Consider the following 719-nt stretch of genomic DNA (forward strand, 5'->3'; position numbering starts at 1 on the left):
CTCTTTCCTTCTTTTATTTATTTTATTTTATTTTGAGGGGGTTCCTTTCACATGCCAGGTTTCTTCTCAGTTCCTAACACCTTATTACTGTAATGTAATATTATAGTGCCACACCAACCAATCAACCATGAATGCCCTCAGCCCCAAGCAACTCAATTGGGATCACATAATTCAATTTCGGCATTCAATGCTGCCTTTCTGACACTACATCATTTTGACGATAAAATCATCTGAATAATTTAAAAAAAAAATTCAATTCCCGTTTCATCCAAATACCCCCACATAATTGACCAAATCTAAGCCGTCAAAAGTAGTAAAATTCAGATTCACATTCTCAAATTACTTGAAGCTTTTCTAATCTATAAGCTCAAACTACTAGAGAAAAACACAGAGAACCGAAGTAGTAATAAAATAAAATTCCCAAAAAAAAAAAAAAATTCATCGCTATTTCTCCTCGTCATCATTATCATGAATGCCAATATTACATATAAGAATCTTCCACAAAATCCAAATTGAAATTAAATTAACAAAAGAAGAAGAATATAACTCAAGATGCAGCAGCAGAAGCAGAAGCAGAAGAAGAACCTGAAGGAGAAGCTCTAGGAGAAGTTGTGGGGAAGAGAGGGAGCAAGCGAGGTTCAGAATCCCGAGGAGTGGAAGCAGGCGAAGGGTGCAGGAAGAACCCTTTCTCCTTTATGGCTTTGTCTTCAGCCTCCGAA

The 719-nt window shown here is 36.6% G+C and overlaps 1 protein-coding gene across 1 annotated transcript in view; it reads right to left on the reverse strand.

Moving 5' to 3' along the window:
- The window catches only part of LOC107623704 (VQ motif-containing protein 4), a gene marked incomplete at its 3' end in the record, with an annotated part of 1745 nt that continues 1585 nt past the window's right edge, over positions 560–719 (reverse strand). The window contains 1 exon segment of the mRNA XM_016326052.2: positions 560–719. Within this exon segment, the coding sequence (XP_016181538.1) occupies positions 560–719 (160 nt within the window).

Source organism: Arachis ipaensis, chromosome B10 (assembly GCF_000816755.2).
Source record: "Arachis ipaensis cultivar K30076 chromosome B10, Araip1.1, whole genome shotgun sequence".
NCBI classification, from domain to species: Eukaryota; Viridiplantae; Streptophyta; class Magnoliopsida; order Fabales; family Fabaceae; genus Arachis; species Arachis ipaensis.